The sequence below is a fragment of the Silurus meridionalis genome, chromosome 12, assembly GCF_014805685.1.
Source record: "Silurus meridionalis isolate SWU-2019-XX chromosome 12, ASM1480568v1, whole genome shotgun sequence".
Lineage (NCBI taxonomy): Eukaryota > Metazoa > Chordata > Actinopteri > Siluriformes > Siluridae > Silurus > Silurus meridionalis.
Genome location: NC_060895.1, coordinates 1,959,099 through 1,975,550, shown reverse-complemented (window position 1 = coordinate 1,975,550; position 16,452 = coordinate 1,959,099). Strand labels below are relative to the sequence as shown.

Here is a 16,452-nt window from a genome sequence, read left to right as displayed (position 1 = left end):
CCTAACACTAACCCTAACATCAACACTAACTCTAACACCAACACTAACCCTAACACTAACAATAACTCTAACATCAACACCAACCTTAACACTAACACTAACACTAACTCTAACCCTAACACTAACCGTAACTTTAACACTAACACCAACACTAACTTAAACACCAACCCTAACACTAACCCTAACTCTAACACCAACACCAACACTAACACTAACACTAACACCAACACTAACTCTAATATCAACACTAACATCAACACTAACACCAACCCTAAACCTAACACTAACCCTAACATCAACACTAACTCTAACACCAACACTAACCCTAACACCAACATTAACTCTAGCCCTAACACCAACACTAACCCTAACACTAACACTAACTCTAACACCAACCCTAACACTAACCCTAACTCTAACACCAACACCAACACCAACACTAACCCTAACTCTAACACTAACACCAACACTAACTCCAACTCTAACACTAACTCTAACACCAACACTAACCCTAACACCAACACTAACTCCAACTCTAACACTAACTCTAACACTAACTCTAACACCAACAGTAACCCTAACACCAGCACTAACACTAACCCTAACACTAACACAAACCCTAACACCAACACTAACACTAACACTAACTCCAACACCAACACTAACACCAACCCAAAACCTAACACTAACCCTAACATCAACACTAACCCTAACACCAACACTAACCCTAACACTAACAATAACTCTAACATCAACACCAACCTTAACACTAACACTAACTCTAACCCTAACACTAACCGTAACTTTAACACTAACACCAACACTAACTTAAACACCAACCCTAACACTAACCCTAACACCAACACTAACACCAACACTAACACTAACTCTAATATCAACACTAACATCAACACTAACACCAACCCTAAACCTAACACTAACCCTAACATCAACACTAACTCTAACACCAACACTAACCCTAACACTAACAATAACTCTAACATCAACACCAACCTTAACACTAACACTAACACTAACACTAACTCTAACCCTAACACTAACCGTAACTTTAACACTAACACCAACACTAACTTAAACACCAACCCTAACACTAACCCTAACACCAACACCAACACCAACACTAACACCAACACTAACTCTAATATCAACACTAACATCAACACTAACACCAACCCTAAACCTAACACTAACCCTAACATCAACACTAACTCTAACACCAACACTAACCCTAACACCAACATTAACTCTAGCCCTAACACCAACACTAACACTAACTCTAACACCAACCCTAACACTAACCCTAACTCTAACACCAACACCAATACTAACCCTAACTCTAACACTAACACCAACACTAACTCCAACTCTAACACTAACTCTAACACCAACACTAACCCTAACACCAGCACTAACACTAACCCTAACACTAACACAAACACTAACCCTAACACTAACTCCAACACCAACACTAACACCAACCCTAAACCTAACACTAACATCAACACTAACCCTAACATCAACACTAACCCTAACACTAACATCAACACTAACACAAACACTAACCCTAACACCAACACCAACACTAACCGTAACACTAACCCTAACACCAACTCTAACACCAACACCAACACTAACCCTAACACTAACTCTAATATAAACACTAACATCAACACTAACACCAACCCTAAACCTAACACGAGAAAAATGGTCTGAATATGACTAGCATGCTAGCACCATGCATAAACTGTTGAACAGTTATTACAAATTAAAAACACACCAGTGAAGAAAAAATAATTCATGTTGAATGTCATCTCCATCTGACAGTGAGTTGCCTTGTGTTCATCTTTTTGTTTCCTTCAGGATGCAAACCAACAACGTTGTCAGAGTGAAGTTCAAAGATAGTAAAAAATATATATTTTCTTCAAAACCTTTGACGTTTCAAACGTTTTTGGAATGTGGTAAGAGGAGAAACATTAACATTGTTAATATCATTAATACGTTTCCTTCTAAAAATGTTAATACAGTGGAACCCGGTTATCTCGCCCTTGGTTATCTTGACAACCCTATTAAGTCAACGTTTTTGAAGTGGAACCGCCAAATTCTCGCTTTTTCTAAGCATTTTTTATCGGTTATGTCGATCGGTACATGTTTTTATGTTGCCGAACCCTAATATCTCGAGCACAAGGGGGGAAAAATTTGCCATTTAACGTCGGTTATCTCGGTGCAGCCGCAGAAGAACTCGGAAAAATCAAGTCTTACAGCTGCTACAGGTGTTTGTATTGTATACTGGTGAATCTCTGCTGTTAGTTAGTGCTAGTGTTCGTAGTGTTAGTAGGGACGCGGCGCAGCTTTGGGAAGAAAAGAGCAGCCGTTGAGAGAGTGCCGGTGGGAAGACACGTACCGGGATACACATGCGCGATAACAACGACCGCCGTGAACCAACATATACCAACAATAACGGACAGTGAGAGTGTGGAAGTTTAAATAGGAGCTGGTGATGATGATAAACGAGCACCATATGTGCGCCATTGAAGCGGAGCTTCAGAGAAAGCGGCCGAGAAAGCACCTGACACGCTGAAGGGGGCCGAAGGGGGCGTGGCAGGTGGATTCCTGACAGATAAACATGTACTGTATGTATTTTTATAGCATGACTTCATCAAGCAAATCGCGGCAACGCTGTTGTGTAAAAAACCCTTCAAAAACACGTTCATGTACATTCTCATTTATTAACGCACATCATGTACATAAAGAAATTTCAAGCACGTTAATATATTGCCGCCATTTTGATTTTTGTTTATCTCCATCATCGGTTACCTCGATGCTTTTTGGCGACCCCCTAGGACATCGACATAACCGGGTTCCACTGTTGTATAAAACTAAGTTTATGGTTGTATCTTATGGGGTATAAAAATAACTCTAACTTCCTTTGGCATTGCTGGATTTTGTTAATTTGGCAATAGTTTGTCATCCTTCAGTTGGCAGGAAATTTGATCTTCCTACAATGGATGTGAAAGTCTTTGATGACTCGAAGACAGAGGCTGATGAGGAAGCACTTGAATACCTGCTGACACGACCAGACCTTGTGTCCTAAAAATTTTGATCAAAGGCAAAGAATGTTTTGATGGTAAAATGTTTTACATGCTTATACATTTTTGTGTTTATTTTCAGCAATACTCACCGATTTATCAGAGTCTGACGACACAGCAATTTTGATTAGAAGTCCTCCTAAAAAAAATAAGCAAAGGAACATCTTGCTCAATTAAGGATCACCAATCTTGTCTCTGAATTAGAGAATATGAGAATATGGAACTACTTAAAAATTTAAGATATTTGGAACTATATACAGTTGCCAGTTGTTATTTTCTCATCTTTGCTCAATTTTATATCATCCCCTCTTTTAGATGATCGAAGATATCCTAAAGATAGACAGCGCTGGAGGTAAAAAGATTGCAAGTGAATACGCTCGCACTAAAAGTCTGTCAGATAGCCGAAGACGTGACATGGTGAAAATCTTGGTAGCACGTTTGACAAATGAACATGGGTAGGTTGTTTATACAGTAACTTGTAAATGAATGTTTCTGATGTTATGGCTTGTAATTGGTTTATGTTTGTGTGTGTAGAACAAGGCCTTCGCGACACTTGAAGGAACAATATGCAAAGGGAATCATCTCCCTCTTCTCAAATTTGGCTGACCCCAGGAGCAAACTTGGCTATGTTAGTAGCTGTTGCCTCTCAATCTATTTGATTTACTGAGGAAGGATTTACTGCATCTTGCAAAATAAATATTATTTACAATATAATTGAACTGCTATTTATTTTCTTAGTCTAGTAATGTATAACCTTTAGTTTTTCATTATCTCTATGGTCTATTGCCAGAAGCTGCTTCACGACCCTAAAGAGTCAACTGATATTCTATCAATTTTCCCACGATTCCAGGATATACCAGGCTTGGTATGTGAGAATTATAAAGATAAAATCAATTTCTATTGTTCTGCCGTAACACAGACTTGTTCGGTAAACAAACTTAGTTCCTACTGTGGTACTGACTTTTATTATCTTTGGCAGATTGATCAGGATTTTAGACTTCTATTTGGCAACCTCTGTAAAGTTGTTGGAGAAGTGGTGCACCAGCATAAAACCAAAGGTTATTGCCCAGAGCCGTGGCCTCACACAGACTTGTGAGCTCCAAGACCTCATCCAAAATGCTGAAGCTAATGAAGTTGAAGAAGGTAACTATATTGTGCTATAGCTTAAGTTAAATAGGATGCGATTAAGCATTCATGGCAAAAGTTTCAGATGTGGTCACAACTTTACCCATTAGACATGCATGTTTCATACCGACTTGTAAACTGTATGAAAATCACTTGTTTCTCTAACATCTCTACCCTGATCTACTCTTTTATGCACAAGGGCCACATACATGAGTTGCAGATTTACAATCTAAATTGTTTTCTTTTGGAGCTCTGAATAACAAAAGCATGGTTTATGTCTTACTGGCATACTGTCAGCATACTGTATGACATCGTACACCTGTAGTCAAGACTGTTCATAATATTAGTCAATACTGTTAATACTAGTTAATGTATTTATACAGGCTCATCTTCCAAGTAATGTTAAGTCAAGTGAAACTGAGTAAGATGGTATGTTCAACACATTCTAGCTAAAAACCAAAACTACAGGCCTTTAAAAGAAATCACTTTGTTTTCCACATCTCCAGGTTGGGACAGCAACATGTCGTCAATTCTGATTCTGGTTCACCTTTTGCCACCTTCAAGTCAAGGCCGCAAAAGACCGGGAAAAATCTCAGCTATACAAGCATGTGATAGTCTTGTGAAATTCATCAAGGTGAATAGAGCAGATCAATCGACACTTTTTATACTGTTCCTTTACTGTGTGACCTTGAACTTGCTTATTTCTCAGACAGGTACTTAAAGATCATCTGTCCTCCAAATTCTTTTATTCTTTTCTACTTCACACAAACTTAGTAACAATCTATTGTAATCTCTTGGAAGTATGTACAGAAACTTCAGTGGAAGACATCAATGCATCTTTATTCATGCTGCATATTGACATTAACAGTTAGGCCACATTGGCTCTAATATGTTTTCATTCTTTCACAGACTGGTACCAGTATCCAAGGGCACCTGGATGGAATTGGAGAAAGTCTCCAGCCGTATCTACTTGCTGTCGGACCAAAGAAAAGTAGGATCCAGAGTTGGTTTATTGTAATTGATCAACATACTCTACCATGCAAGGCCTCTAATTCACTGGCCTGTGTTGAGCTTTTCAAAGCTCACTTTGTCTTTGGCACCTCATACTGTCAGCAATTGACCAATGTGTATAGCTTTCTGCAAACCACTGTTTATGATCTAGATGTTGAAGTCACCAAGGTGAATCCCAGAGTGGCTGAGTTGAGAGCTAGAATGCTCCAGTAACCAGATGATTTGTTTCATTTGTAAAAGGGGGCATGCCGATGCCAATTCCCTTATAAGGCACTATAAGTTAGTCCATGGCCTTTGTTCAGGGAAAAGACTTAAGTTAAAAAGTACTCAAAGAGGTTGTTCACATGTTTACCATAGTTTTTCTGGATTACGAAAGCATCTCAGCAAATGGTGTGCCATTGACAGTTCATGCCTCGATTTTGGTGAAAGCTCATCCACTGCCAACTCCATTTTATTAGGGGATGTAGGTGATTTACCAAACACAAATTCAAACTCTGAGCCTGTACCCCTAAAAACAAATATAGTAGACAGTTGTGCAACAGTGGTAGCTGAACTTAAAGTCGCTGGTGTCGCAGAGACAACTATTAACTATGTTGTTAGTGCTTTAGAAGAAGTGATTGAAGATATTCCTAGTGAAACACGAGAATCTGTGAAAAAAAAGCTTATCTTTAGCGGAGCCCATAAAAAGTATTGTTGAGTCACAAATTGACCAGTGTTTTGATAAAATGCTTAGTCCTTTTGTGGCAATGAACACTGAGAGCAAGAGAATGCAGTACTTTTCAGAGAAATGGGGAAAAATAGATCCTGATGAATTTGTTCTGGGAACAAGATTTGCTACAAGGTTAACAGAACAACTGGAACCTTTGCCCAAACCATTGTTAAGGATAAATATGTATATATACCAATTCTAGAGACATTACAGTCCATTTATAAGCACCCTAAAATTAAAGATATGATGGCGAGAGACTCACAACAAAAAACAGATTTTCTTTATGACATACATGATGGAGAGTTCTTTAAGAATCATGAACTCTTCTCAAAACAAAGGCATGCAGTTCAGATCCAACTTTTTTTTTTGATGAATTTGAATGTGTAAACCCCCTTGGATCAAAACGAGGAATACATAAGTTAGGAGCTATCTATTTTACCCTAAATACAACTTCAGTTTACTAAATATCTATTTAGTCGCTTTATTTCATGTACAAGATATCAAAATATCTTGGTTTGGTAAAATACTAGAGCCGCTTGTCCAGGATATCTCAACACTGAAAACAATGGAATTCATCAGTTTATGGAACCATTGTCCAAGTTACTGGTGACAACCTTGGTGTCCATTCCATATTTGGTTTTGTGGAATCGTTTAGTGCTAGGTACTGTTGCCGCTTTTGCCTACTAGAGAAAGAGGACTTTCAGACAGTGTTCAGTGAAGATAGTCCAAGGATGTCAATGCGAACTTAAGAACTTCATGCAGAACACTGCCAGAAAATGCAGAGCAATCCCAGTCTTCCTAATGTAATGGGAGTAAAAAAAGTCTTGCCTTTTAAATTCTTTGCAATATTTTCACACCACTGCAAATTTTTCAGTTGATATTATGCATGATATATTAGAGGCGTTGCACAATATGAGATGAAATTACTCATTTAGCACCTGATTGGCAATTACACCACATCAGCAGAAGTGCACAGAAGATTTCAGAGTTTTAACTATGGCTTTATGGAACAAACAAACAAACCTCCTGGTGTAGAATTAAGAGAGGGTTCCAATGACTTGGGCTTAAATGCCACTCAGAGCTGGTGTTTACTGCGTTATCTGCCCATTATTCTTGGAGATATTGTGTGTCCTAATGATCAGCACTGGTATTTGTTCATTTTAGTGCTTCAGATAGTCAGTATAGTGTTTTCTTCAGTTATATCCACTGGTATTACCATTTATTTGAAACACCTGATTGCAGAGCACCACAGTTTGTTTAAGCATTTGTTCCCTGATAAGAAATTGTTGCCAAAGCATCATTTTATGGTGCATTACCCTAGTTGTATGCAGAAAATTGGACCACTGCTACATTGTTGGTGCATGCGTTACGAAGCCAAGCATAACGTTTTTAAAAAGCAGCTGAAAAGCTTTAAAAACATAACGAAAACATTAGTAAAGAAACACCAGTGCCAAATGGCGTACATTTGGCAAACATATGATCCAAATGACATGAAATGAGGTCCTGGGAAAATGGTCCCCTTGAATAAAATGGAGGTTGGCACTGAGATGGCTGAGAAACTTATTGTGCCCATGTGGACTAAGGTCCGAAATGTGAAATGGGTCAAGTACTGTGGAAATATATATCGGTCAGGGTTAGCAGTTTGTGTTCAGGTTCAAAATGACATGCCTGTGTTTCATGTAATCCAGAATATTGTTGTCAAAGATGAACATGTCCTTTTAATAACAACTGCACTGAAAACTGTTCGTTTAGCTGAACATATTGCACATACCAGAGAAGCACCTTGTGTTTTGGATGTTAAGGATATCTTGCACCACAAACTGTTTGACATTCTGATGTCTTATGGTTGTGATTCTGATTTGTTAATTGTACCATATAGTTCCATGTAATTTGTCCTGTTTGTCATATCAGAATTTTTATTATTTTTATTTTTTCAAAATAAGCTTGAAAAACAAAAATTTGTGAGACATGAGTAGTTTGTTCATTTTTTTTTTAAGACTGAACAGCAGGTTTTTCATTTTAGGTCCTTTTATGGGTAAACATGAATGGTGTAATTCAGAAGAATAACTTTGAATAGAGTAAGTTCTTTAGAGGTCACTTAGAATTGAGGATAAACAACTCTGGAGGGGAAGGAAATTGTTGCAGAGTAAAGCCAAAGTACCTCTGAATAGAAGTAGCAGAGTCAATTTCAAGTAGCTCAGAACTGTGTAAAATAATACAAGAGTTAATTTAAAAAAACACTAAATGGAGTCAAATATCACTTGAAAGAGTAAAATATTAACACTACATTGAGCATAATTGACTCTGGAAAAATAATCTATCAAAAGAGTAACTTTTACTCTTTTTAGAGAGGGACCAAATGTTGGAATAGAGTCAAATTTTCTTCAAATTGAGTACATTTTACTCTGGCAAATTTACTGTGCATTAACACTAACCCTGACTCTAACACTAACTCTAACACTAACCCTGACTCTAACACTAACCCTGACTCTAACACTAACTCTAACACTAACCCTGACTCTAACACTAACTCTAACACTAACCCTGACTCTAACACTAACCCTGACTCTAACACTAACCCTGACTCTAACACTAACCCTGACTCTAACACTAACTCTAACACTAACCCTGACTCTAACACTAACCCTGACTCTAACACTAACTCTAACACTAACCTGACTCTAACACTAACCCTGACTCTAACACTAACTCTAACACTAACCTGACTCTAACACTAACTCTAACACTAACCCTGACTCTAACACTAACACTAATTCTGACTCTAACACTAACTCTAACACTAACCCTGACTCTAACACTAACCCTGACTCTAACCCTGACTCTAACACTAACCCTGACTCTAACTCTAACACTAACCCTGACTCTAACACTAACCCTAACTCTAACACTAACCCTGACTCTAACACTAACCCTGACTCTAACACTAACCCTGACTCTAACACTAACCCTGACTCTAACACCAACACTAACCCTGACTCTAACACTAACCCTAACTCTAACACTAACCCTGACTCTAACACTAACCCTGACTCTAACACTAACCCTGACTCTAACACTAACCCTAACTCTAACCTAACTCTAACCCTAACTCTAACACTAACCCTGACTCTAACTCTAACACTAACACTAACTCCAACTCTAACTCCAACCCTAACACTAACCCTAACTCTAACCCTAACACTAACGCTAACCCTAACTCTAACCCTAACTCTAACCCAAACACTAACGCTAACCCTAACTCTAACACTAACTCTAACCCTAACTCTATCCCAAACACTAACCCTAACACTAACCCTAACACTAACCCTAACTCTAACCCTAACTCTAACGCTAACCCTAACTCTAACACCAACACTAACTCTAACCCTAACTCTATCCCAAACACTAACCCTAACCCTAATCCTAACTCCAACACTAACTCTAACATTAACACTAACCCAGAAAGAAGAAACCATTCAAATCTTAGGGTTCCATCTGCACACCTGTGCAAGATTCGATGTTTTGATCTGAATTCTGTTTAATTTTTACACCACAGTGTTTTTGGTTTCTGGATTCTGATTGGTCGGAATCTTTGTGGATCGTATTTAGGAACTATATCATTCGATGATCTTAATTGTGACTCTAAATGGCAAAATAAATGCTCCTTAATAAAAAAAAGTTAGAATTGCTTGCAAATTCAAGTAGCAAAAATAAACATATGAATCAAATAAACATACACCATTGTCTGGTTTATCACAGTACTTTAGGTCAACCAGCAATAATAACAATCGTTCACCAGCTCATTTACATAATTGCATCGAATATTCAGGACACATTTGCATATTCTAAGCTTTATTCATATTTTTCACCTAATAGAAAAAATACTAAATGCTCCATTTAGCTGAGAGCAATAAAGAAATATATTTTGAAATTAAACACAAGTGCTAGGTTCACCTATGGCTTCTGGTTTTAGCGTTTTTCAAAGCCACACCCCCAAACCATGTACAGAAACGCTGCCTGGGCTAGAAAATCAACATGCCAGTAAAAAAGGCGGAGCTTTCCAGATTGCCAGGTAAACAAAGATGTTTCATTGTCCTGATTGGTTAAAGTTAGTGGCATACGTTGAATACGAGTCATTCCCAGCTCTTGTGTTTAAATTCAACCTACCGCCTATTTCAAAATATACATTTTTATTGCTCTCAGCTAAATGGAGAATTCTGTATTTGAAACAAAAAATAAACATATGAATCAAATAAACTTAAAATTGTCATTTTGTTCCTTTTTATTATCAGTCGCTTGATGCAGTTGCAGTGAATCTACTTTGCACTGCATGTGTTTTTTTATTTTAGAAATATTACATATAATAACAATAATACACCATTGTCTGGTTTATCACAGTACTTTAGGTCAACCAGCAATAATAACAATCGTTCACCAGCACGCTTCTTCTGAAACAATGCGTACTTCCTGATTGTTTAACCAGATACCAGAGCAGATAAAAAGCCCAGATTGACCATTGACCCTCTTATCTGAGAGGATTGAAATAGCAGTTCTGAACTGGAGGTGTGCCCACAGGGACTGGTCTTTACATCCTACCCCTTTTAGCTTGCAATTTATTATGAACATAAAAATGCTTGGTTTAAACAAAATAAGAATTCATCATTTCACAGTCATATGATGTCTTTTCTCAAACTTTTAGCCCAAAGTTGGAGGAATACAATTCTTTTGGAGAATCTTTACTTGAACTAGGAGACCTGAACCTGTTTCAGCATGACAATGCACAAATTCTCCACCCCAGGCCTCCTCACCTCACCTACATCAGTACCTGACTTTACTAACACCCTTGTGGTTGAATGAAATCTCACACAAATCTCCACAAAATCTACTGGAACATCTTCCCAGAAGAGTGAAGCTGATTATAAACAGCAAATGGAAACTTCATGTGGAAATTTAGGATCCGGTGTCCACAAACTTTTGCTTATATAATGTAGTTCATCAATGATACAACTGTTAAAATTAGTTTGAAAAGTATTTCAGCAAAGTTCACATCCTACAAATTTCTTGAATCCAGCTCATTTACATAATTGCATCGAATATTCAGGACACATTTGCATATTCTAAGCTTAATTCATATTTTTCACCTAATAGAAAAAATACTAAATGCTCCATTTAGCTGAGAGCAATAAAGAAATATATTTTGAAATTAAATACAAGTGCTAGGTTCACCTATGGCTTCTGGTTTTAGCGTTCTTTTCAAAGCCACACCCCCAAACCATGTACAGAAACGCTGCCTGGGCTAGAAAATCAACATGCCAGTAAAAAAGGCGGAGCTTTCCAGATTGCCAGGTGAACAAAGATGTTTCGTTGTCCTGATTGGTTGAAGTTAGTGGCATACGTTGAATACGAGTCATTCCCAGCACTTGTGTTTAAATTCAACCTACCGCCTATTTCAAAATATACATTTTTATTGCTCTCAGCTAAATGGAGAATTCTGTATTTACCTGTTCGGTGAAAAAATATGAATAAAGCTTATAATATGCAAATAGGTCCTGAATATTCTATGCATTTATGTAAATGAGCTGGATTCAAGAAATTTGTAGGATGTGAACGTTGCTGATATACTTTTAAAACTAATTTTCAACAATTGTATCATTGATGAACTACCTTATATGAGCAAAAGTTTGTGGACCCCGGAGCCTGAATTTCCACATTTAGTCTCTATATGCTGTTATAATGAGCTCCACTCTTTGGGGAAGATGTTCCACTAGATTTTGTGGAGATTTGTACGATTTCATTCAGATTTCCTTTCTTTTTTCCTCTACTAGAGTACTCCATTAAAGTACACACATTATGCAGTGTGGAGTTACTACAGTAATAGCTACAGTAATACTGTCAGTAATCCAAAGCAGCATGCACAATGTAGGCATGTCGAGTATAAAGCAAATGAAGGCGGAGGGATGGTGGAAGGAAAGGAGGGAGGGATGTAGGGAGGTAGACATGGATCTTCCTATCATTATAAACCCCCGTGTTAGTCACTGTTTTAAAGCAGGAGTCTGGTGGGGATCAGGGCAAGACAAATCCCTCTCGGAGTAAACAAGACTGTACAGGAATTTCCTAACCTTTTTTTTTCCCCCCAACAAAATGTGTGTCAGACAGGTTCTTCACTTCCTCCTCTTCTTCATCTTCCTCCCAGTGCAGCTCTTCAATTCAAGTAAGAGTAAGAAATTAAAACAGAAATACGTTCCTCGGTTTACTTATCTAAATTATTGTCGATTACATTTCATAATAGACAGACTTTGTCTTGTAATGTTATGTTACACAATTAGAGATACACAACAAAGTACAGTTTATAAGTTAGAATACTTCAGAGGATTTTAGGACCTTCTTAAAGTGTGTTTGGACCTTGACTCTTAGGATCCTAGCTCCATGGATTTTGGGATATTTGTTTATTTGTGAACAAAGTGATTTGCTGACTTGGTTCAGGAATTTGAGGACCTTCAGCTTTGATTACAGGTTGTGTAGATGCTGTAGGAGCTTTGATGCTTTAGGACTTGGCTTGAGGGCTAAATGGTGATGCTTTTGTGGCTTGTTTTGGGTCTTTTTTAAGTTTCTTTAAATGTATTGAAACCTACTACATGCTTGATTCAGGTGTATTTGGAGTTTAAGTGAGGTCATTTGGTGGGTTATGATTGAGTTGTGATGTCTTTTGGGATTCTGGGACATTCAATTGTTCCTGTGTCAAGAAGATTGAGATCTGTTTTGTGATTATAGCTTTGGGGATGTGGGGACCTTCTGTCAAGACATTCGGATTTTGATTTTATGTGGTTTGAAAGCTCGATTCAGGTGAAGGTACATATTTGTCAGCTCAGCTCCTACGAGGAAAAAGGATACAAGAAACTTTTAAAAGTGGTTTAATGGGTTTAGGATGCTCGCGGCAAACATTAAAACATCAACAAATTCCTAAGAGGAATATGAGACAATGGGTTGAGATTCTAATGACTTTCCCATGTATTTGCGTGTCGATCCAGTGCAGCATTGTCAAGTGCTTTCCTGTATTTCCTGTGAGTGTTCTAAGACCTCCTGGCCTTGCGTGCTTCCATACTACTTAAAGGCTCTGGGATAGTTTTTGCTTTTACCGCCCCTTTCCTCAAACAGTAATGCCTACAAATAGTCATGAATTGGGTTCCGTGGAATTGTTGGCTTGTCTAAGTATTTGCTCTTATAGTAGGTCATCAAACAAACTTTACTTAAGCTAATAAAATAATTCAACAACCTCTACTATGGTATTCCCTCAAGTTGTTATATTGAGGGATTCCCTCAAAGGGTAATATTGGAGCATTTCAATAAATATTAAATATTGAACATCTAATCCCTCCAACTTGATGCTACTAATCAGTATTTGAATAACATTGTTACAACCTTTAAAGACCTACTGAACATCTCAAGCTAATTAATGCCTCCATCTATTTCCATCTACATTAAAACAGAAGAACAACACAGCATCAAAAAACACTCAGTTGTAAACAGTCCTGCGGCTTACCACATTCACCAAGCGGGACTACATGGCCATATGGAAATCCTCTTTGAGTGATACACACGGCTATATCTATATCTGCCACTGGCAAATTGGATTAGAACTGATCGTGCAGGAGGCACTAGTCGTGTAGGGACGAATTATGTAGCCAAGAAAGATAACTCTCATGGTCATGGGCCACAGGGATAAATATTAACATATAGGCTGTCAAGGGAAGGTATTTTGTTACAGAAATAAGTTCAGAATAGAAGACACTGAAAGGATGAGACTGTATGTAGAGCATTTTTCCTCCCTGCCAGCAGAGGGCATTATCAACTCCTGTTACTTCTTGGTTCAAGACTATTGACAAAGTCTTGCTATTTCTAGCGTGTGTAAATTCTGAAACTTTGATTTGTATCGCCCGACTTGCTTTTTGTTCGTTATGTGACACTATGGCCTTGTTTATTGTGTTTTTGGAAAGACTCTGATTCTGGATCATGTTTCTACTTTGCTTTTCCAAGATCTCCACTCAGACTTATTTGTCGATGGGTATAAGTTAAAAAAGAAAAATGGTGTCTTTTACATAATCGCATCAGATTAGTTATTAGTTAAGAAAATGTCAAATGTACCACTTTTATGCCCTTATCAATACTAAAGATTACACAAATAATGTTTGGTATTAAAATAAAATAACGCACTAAACATGTTTAATGACCAGTTAAAATGGAAAATGTGTTTACCGGACTTTGTGAGGACCAGAATATTGACCAAATGTCCTCACGATCATAAGACGATCACAATTAAATGCCCTCTCAATTATTCAATCCTTACATAAAACAGTGTACAACTGCTTTTATTTAAAAAAATAAAGCCATAAGAGCCAGAAGAAAGTTACGAGGACCGTAAAAGGTCCTCACAATGATAGGACAGTGTTAAATGTCCTCATAAACACCCTTAAGTTAAAAAATGTTGTTTTTATATATTTTATGTGGAAAACAAATAGATATCCTTTGGCTTGTTGAATTTTTGAATTTTGTTGCTTGTGTGTGTGTTTTATTTCCTGCAAAGCAAAATATACTTCAATATGCCTTCAGTAGACACTTTTTTACACACAGACACACATCTTCATTTTAACATGTCATAACATTCACCTTATCCACACACACACACACACACCTTCCAACAACATAATGGTGATCATATCTAATCAACGCTATCCTACACCCAACCCTGATACTAAACTCTTTCATTTATTTCGAATTTAAAGTAATAAATGTGTAAAATTATTTAGTTTGTGAGGACTGGGTGGATTCTGAGGACATTATACAGATGGATGGGGAAGGTATGCAGACATGTGCCTGCCTGTTGTTCTCTGGGTCTATGTGTGTGTGGGTGTGTGTGTTTATGTAAATGCACTACTCTAGACTTGTGTGCGTGTGATACACTAACACACTTATCGTATTCCTATTTTAGGCTTTAAACAGGAAATAACTACTGTAGAATACCTCATCTGTCTTCTTTATTTTTAAACACACACACACACACACACACACACACACACACACACACACACACACACACACACAAACACACGTTAAGCATATCGGGTTAAAAAAATAATGCAGCTTAATTAGATATCACTTTATTAGAAGGTTACTTACTGAGCACAAGCTCCCATGCTAGATAGAAAAGCAATCACAGAATACAGAGCCACTGTTGGGCCCTTAAGCAAGGCCCTCAACCTGTTCTGCCCCAGGAGGCGCTGTTTCATGGCTGACATGCGAAGAAACAATTTCACTGTGCTTTAATGTACATGTCACAATAAAAAGCCTCAATCTATGATGTATGTTACACTTTTCTAACCACAATATCTGGATTTTTCAGCAATTAAAAACGTTTTGTCCATTTTTTGCTACTTTATCCTATCTATATCTATGCTGTTCCCAAACCTGGCCCAGTGTTCACCTCGAGAGTTTCTTTCGGGTCGAAATGAACGGAGTATTTGAAATCATTTATTTATATATTGTCTAAACACAGTAGTTTATTATTAATAAACCCAGTGCTCGTAAATGACTCATTAAAATGCACCGCACTCCACTTAGTTGCCAGCGCATATCATTTCCCCTCGATATATACGCTTTATATCGCTCTTTTATTATTCACTTCATACAGTGGGTGTACCTAATAAACCGGCAGCTCGCTCGCTCTGCATGTTTATACGCGTTATTTATGGGTTTTATGGCCGCTATTGACCTTGCAGTGTTACGCCGAGGTGATGTATGGAGGCAGCTTATGAAAAACGGCTTCATAAATAAAACCACGGGACGAAACAGACGGAGAAAAGACCATACTATGGGTCTTTCTAAATTAAACCTCACCCTACGCTCAATTTTCTCGCCTCGCGTCGCTCAGTTCGATCTGCGCTGGTCGCTCGTGGGCGTGTTCTATCTTTAGTTCGCAGCTATTGTTTCACCGGAGAGTCTGAAATCCTGGAAATACTTTGGTCATTTTTGGTCAATCAGAACATTTAAAGCTCAGAGCTGCAAACGGATCCATGGAACCAATGAAACCATGATATTGCATCATATATTAGTATATAAAGCTCAATGTGTTAGCCCCGTCTACTTTTTGTTTGTAGGACACTATATAATAAAACGCTATTTTTCACACATCATACCCATTTAAAATACTCGTTTCTGATTGGTTGAAAGGTTTTATTTACCCTGACCAAGTTTGTGGAAACCCATATGATCACTATGTGCTTTCTTTTGAACATCCCATTCCACATCTTTATTCACTGGTTATAATGAGCTCCACTCTTCTCTTAAGATGTTTCACTAGATTTTGTGGAGATTTGTACGATTTCATTCAGCCACAAGGGTGTTAGTGAAGTCAGGTACTGATGTAGGTGAGGTGAGGAGACCTGGGGTGCAGTCAGAGGTCACATTCATCCCAATAGGGTTGGAGCTCTGTAGTAGGAGATCTTC

General features: G+C 37.8%; 1 protein-coding gene across 2 annotated transcripts in view; it reads left to right on the top strand.

The window, feature by feature from the left end:
* Positions 1-11,973: 11,973 nt before the first annotated feature.
* Positions 11,974-16,452, top strand: part of LOC124394665 (myelin protein zero-like protein 2) — an 8,061-nt gene continuing 3,582 nt past the window's right edge. Inside the window, exon 1 of one of the 2 annotated variants that reach the window (XM_046863041.1) lies at positions 11,974-12,163. In XM_046863041.1, the coding sequence (XP_046718997.1) occupies positions 12,094-12,163 (70 nt within the window). In that variant the 5' untranslated portion in view covers positions 11,974-12,093. The remainder of the gene's footprint in view (positions 12,164-16,452) is intronic. The other variant, XM_046863040.1, reaches the window with a different exon arrangement.